The 5,109-nt window shown below is 33.9% G+C and overlaps 1 protein-coding gene across 1 annotated transcript; it reads left to right on the top strand.

Moving 5' to 3' along the window:
* Positions 1-3,213, top strand: LOC115702679 (uncharacterized). The gene is made up of 4 exons (XM_030630112.2): positions 1-156; positions 1,091-1,815; positions 1,913-1,996; positions 2,757-3,213. The coding sequence occupies exons 2-4, from the start codon at positions 1,107-1,109 to the stop codon at positions 2,849-2,851; spliced, it is 888 nt and encodes a 295-aa protein (XP_030485972.2). The 5' UTR covers positions 1-156; positions 1,091-1,106; the 3' UTR covers positions 2,852-3,213.
* Positions 3,214-5,109: the final 1,896 nt, after the last annotated feature.

Below are 5,109 nucleotides of genomic sequence, written 5' to 3'. Positions count from 1 at the left end.
TTAAGGACCAATACTGCAATTTACGAAGGGACTGAATAGATAAAAAATAAAAAATCGCGTCCCGAACAATGTTATTATGTTAGACCCAAAGCTCGTTGCTTATGAAACCCAATTCACCCAATTTTTCTCTCGCTGAAATGGCTCCAATTAGCTAAGGTAATACTTTTCCTCTTCAGCTTCAATTTCAACTTTAGTTCAATAAATTTTTTTTCTGTGCGTGTTTATGTATAATTTGTTTTTGTCATTCTTTCATAGGCATAGATATTTAATTTGGAACTGTTCTCTGCACCTATTGATCATATCACAATGCATTAGATTCTTTGTGTGAAATTCAATATATAAGTGAATGGGTCTTCTTGAATTTTGATTTTATTAGATTCCATGTTTGAAAAGTTTCTGAATTTTTGGTAATTGAAGTGATTTGCCTTAGGTGATGCTCTCTATTTTGTATCCTGAATTTTTTAACATTGAAAATTTAATCGAATTATGAAGAAAATCTTACGCTCATTTATGTCTATGCTCTTATGAAAATAATATGCATTGAGGAATAATTAGCAGACCCGTTTAGAGTTTTATGAGATTGAATTTGGAATGATAAAGTAACTATTGTGTTAATTTGTTCAGCCTTAATTGGGCATTTTTTTTGAAAATTTTATTGCCTATTCAGTGTTTTTCCGGAGACTTTTAACAGAGGAAAAAACAATCCGAGGTTATTTTTCTTTAATCTGCAAATTGATCTTCTATCAAATTTTTCTTTGCAGTTATATATGATATAGTATTGAATGTGGAATTGTGCCCTGGGTACCCGATCTATGATCATATCTTTCAGTTTGGCCTTCTTATATCGTGTGTTTAGAGTTGTCATTAACATGTTGATATCATAAGTAAACAAACTAGATATATATTTTTGGATCAATTTCTATTTGCAAAATTTGCTAAATACTTATTATTCTGACTGATGCAAGAATTTACTTAGCTTACTTGTCGAGGGTGCTTACGTCGGGCTATTTAGTCTAGCTTACTTTCTCCTCTATTTATCTAAGTTGTTAATGATTGCTTGTTTCTAATGAAGATCTTTCATTTTTATCAGAAAGTTAATTACTTCAATGGTTCAACAAACAGTAGATTCCAAAGTTAGGGAATATGGGATGGGCACTTCTGAAACTGAATTTCCTACTAGTGATAAGCAATTGCCAGTTGCTGTAAAGAAGACCGTGTTGAGAGATTTGCAAAACGACAATAGAGTCAGAGTGCCCAACTCTATCGAAAAATCTCCTCTTTTAAAGGATACGAGTCCTTTAACCAGTACCATTAAACTTTCTGGCACCAAGAGAGACTCACTTGAGTGCCCAGAAAGCCCTTCTCAACACCGTTCTTCAAACAGTAACTTCACAAATGGGCACCTTGTCTATGTCCGTAGAAAATCGGAGGCAGAATTAGGCAAGAGCAGCACTTGTGATAGCACAAACACAAACACCAACACTAATCGTCTTCAGTCAAGGCCATTTGGCCAGCAGAAGGAAATCATCCAACCATTACCACAAACTAAAAACCCAGGAGTATCTTGTTTACCTGGACATTCTCCTATTGCAATGACATCATCCATGATCTCCTCTAGGAAACCTTCTGTTCCCCTTCCTCAAAAGTCTGGTATGCAGTTAGCATCTAAAGAATCCACTGATCCCCTTGTTTCTGATACACCTTTATCAAGTAATTTAAAAGCTCTAAGAAATTTGCACTGGGAAGATCGATATTGTCGGTTGCATTCGTTATTGAACAAATTGGACCAATCACAGCAAGTTGACTATATTAAGAGTATGTTGAATGCTGAAATTTTTCATTAATGCTTCAGTGTATCATTGCTTATATCGTAATAACATCAACTGATTGCCTTCTTAATTGATTCTGTTAGTGCTTTGGTCACTCTCCTCAGTGGAGCTAAACAGACATGCTGTTGAGTTGGAAAAGAGGTCAATTCAGCTATCACTTGAAGAAGGTAAAATATCATATAATTTTTTCTGTTTTATTTTTCTACTTAACTTGCTCGACATATCTCTTTTTACTAACAGAAAACTATGATGATAAGAATATAGAGAACCCCAAGTAGTCATTATATTCATAATTTATAGGGACCCCTATTTTAAAAATTCACTAAAATTCCAATGTTTGTGAGGTTAAGGTGGATGACCATCAATATCAGGAGAAGGGAGAGAGAAAAAACAAAAGCTTACCTTGTGACAGAAAATGGTTTGGTTATATTCTTCAGAAAATTTAGAGCGAGAACAAGGAAGTTCACAATCATATGATGCAAATTTATGATTCACCTTTCCTTATCCTATTTTTGTGAATTAATGCTTACACGGGTGCTGTTATCTTGACACCCTTGTAACTTCGTTAGCTGTCAATTGATTGGCAGTCATAATAGTCATCTAATATCTGTTTTCAGCAATCTTCGTTTCTTTTATGGCATCATATCCTATTTGACTACTGAATACATTAACAGAGGCCCGAAACCTTTCACTTGGATTTCTCTTTTAGTAGAATCAGTAACTTTTAATCCGAATCAAATTTTTGTTATTTCTCGGCAATAACTACGGACGGAAGGCCATGTTTTTTTTTCTTAATGCTTTGTTTTAAAATTTGAGCAGCTAATCTGCCTTAGTTGTACAGCGGTATATACATCAGTTACAAAAAAAACTCTGTTGATTATATATCTATTTTGATATGCTTTGATTCGATATTGATCCTTACTGCAGCAAAAGAGCTTCAGCGGGTTCAAGTTCTTAATGTTCTAGGAAAACCATCTGTGTCATCCTCAACTCATCAAAACCAACCAGAGAAGGGAGTTTAGTTCCAGCTTCAGCCATAATGTTTGCTCTCTAGTTGATCGAAACGTCTCCATTTTGTTTCTTCTCTCCTGGGCTCTATTTTTCTCCAAGTTCTGCTCCTGCTGTTATGCTAGTATAGAAGATGATAAACATTTGTCATGTTGAAGCTGCTGTTGCTCACTGTATTTACTTGTAATTAAGGTGAAATTTCATAGAAATTTAATTTCTCATTTGAAGTTTGCTTTTAAGTGTTAAGCTTTCATGCAACCTTTGTTAGATTGAGAGACATTTCAATTAGTGTGTTGATATGAAATAACTACAGATTGTATAGGTCTACTGCCCATAAACTCTTTATTTGAAAAGGAATGCAATTCAAACTTAGTTACCTCATTGTGTAAAGACTCCAAGAACCCTATCAAAATCTTATAATATCTTTTTTCATCAAACAAAAAGTTCACTAAAGGGTTTTCGTTTCCTTAATTTTAACTACGTTAACCACCAAAGTTTTTGGAGCAAAATTGTCTGTCCCAGCTTCTTAAATTTTGACACCTCAATTAAAATGCTACATATGCACTTAACAAATTGAGCATTGTTATTGGGTACTATGGTATCTACCACTTTCTAGATGTGTTGTCTTGCAATTGACTAGCAATATTTTTTAAAAATTATTTTATTAAATTACATGGGATTCGATACTTAGTTGGACCAATAACGATATTGACACGTAGGAGGGTGCTAAACACCACTGATGCATTTTAATATTTTTCTAACAGATTTTACAAGGGAAATTTGATTTTATATATTTTAAAACTAAAAATTTTTATTCTTAAACCAATACATTTTAAACTAACAAAAATATGACACTTTTTTCAAAACCCCAAAAATACCCCTATCATAATTCAAACCCTTTCTCTCTCCTTCCCTCAAACTTTCTCTGCATCTATCTCTCTCTCTCTATCTCGGCATCCCACAACCGCCCACCAACAAATCGCCCCCAACCCTCACCACAACCTCCGACCACCCGCACCAAATCACCCAAACGCCGCACCACCACCTCTGACCCAGCCCCCTCTCTCGGACCACCCAAACGCACCACCACGGCTCACCTTTACCACCTCCGACCCAACCCCCCTCTCTCGGACCCCATCGGACCCCCCTCTCTTTTCGTCTCTCTCAAACCGAAAGGAAAAAAAAAAAAAACCCAGGTCCGACCATCGGACCTAGGGTTGTGGGATGCCGAGATAGAGAGAGAAAGAGAGATGCAGAGAGAATTTGAGGGGTATTTTTGGAGTTTTGAAAAAAGTGTCATATTTTTGTTAGTTTAAAATGTATTGGTTTAAGAATAAAATATTTTAGTTTTTTAAGTATAGAAAATCAAATTTCCCTTTTACAATAGGAAAATACTAAAAGGCACCAGTGGTGCTTAGCACCTTCTTATGTGTCAATATTGCTATTAGTCCAACTAAGTATCAAGTTTTATATAGTTTAATATAATAACTTTTAAAAAGTATCGCTAGTCAATCGCAAAGTAATATGTTTAGAGATGCTAGACACTACTGATATCCAATAACAATGCTTTTTACAGTATAATTTTACACCACTATTAATACCTTACTGCAATTAATGTTCAAAAACCTTTTCCAATTTCATTTTTTTCCAGTTTAGTCAGCTGCGTAAGTTTTTCTTTCCATTTTGGTTAGTAAAATCCAAAGTAGTTTCTCTGCCCTCTTCCAAATACTTGCAGACAACACTATAGACAATAAAACTTGTTTCAAACTTATTTAGTTGCTACTCTTTGTTCTATTTTATTTATTTACTATAAAACATTAATTTTGACCCATATATATTACTAGGAACCATATCATATCGTTTTTCCAAAAAAAAAACATATCATATCATAAATGAAAGTCTGATTGTTCTTATGTTTTTTAGCTACTTGTAGGCCTTAATATTTTAGAAAGATACTACTAGACTCTATGCTTGTTAGTTTAGCCTTTTTGCTTGCTTTTCCTCAGCTGCTTGTTTGTTCTTTTGTTGTAACTTCACTTGTTTAAGGTTGCATTTCAGCTTCTCTCCTATGTTTTCATTCAGTATAATTTTGGTCCCTGTTTCATGAGCCTATTCTCAGCCAAAAAAAAAAAAAAAAAAAAAAGAGAGAAAAAACTATGAAATTACAAGCTCTGTTTTTCATAGGAGCCAAAGTACCAAACGGTGACTAAAATAAAATTAATATATATTATATATTTGTTTATATATATATATATATATAGAAAATAAAAAG

Source organism: Cannabis sativa, chromosome X, assembly GCF_029168945.1.
Source record: "Cannabis sativa cultivar Pink pepper isolate KNU-18-1 chromosome X, ASM2916894v1, whole genome shotgun sequence".
Classification (NCBI taxonomy): domain Eukaryota; kingdom Viridiplantae; phylum Streptophyta; class Magnoliopsida; order Rosales; family Cannabaceae; genus Cannabis; species Cannabis sativa.
This window is presented reverse-complemented; position numbering and strand designations above follow the sequence as displayed.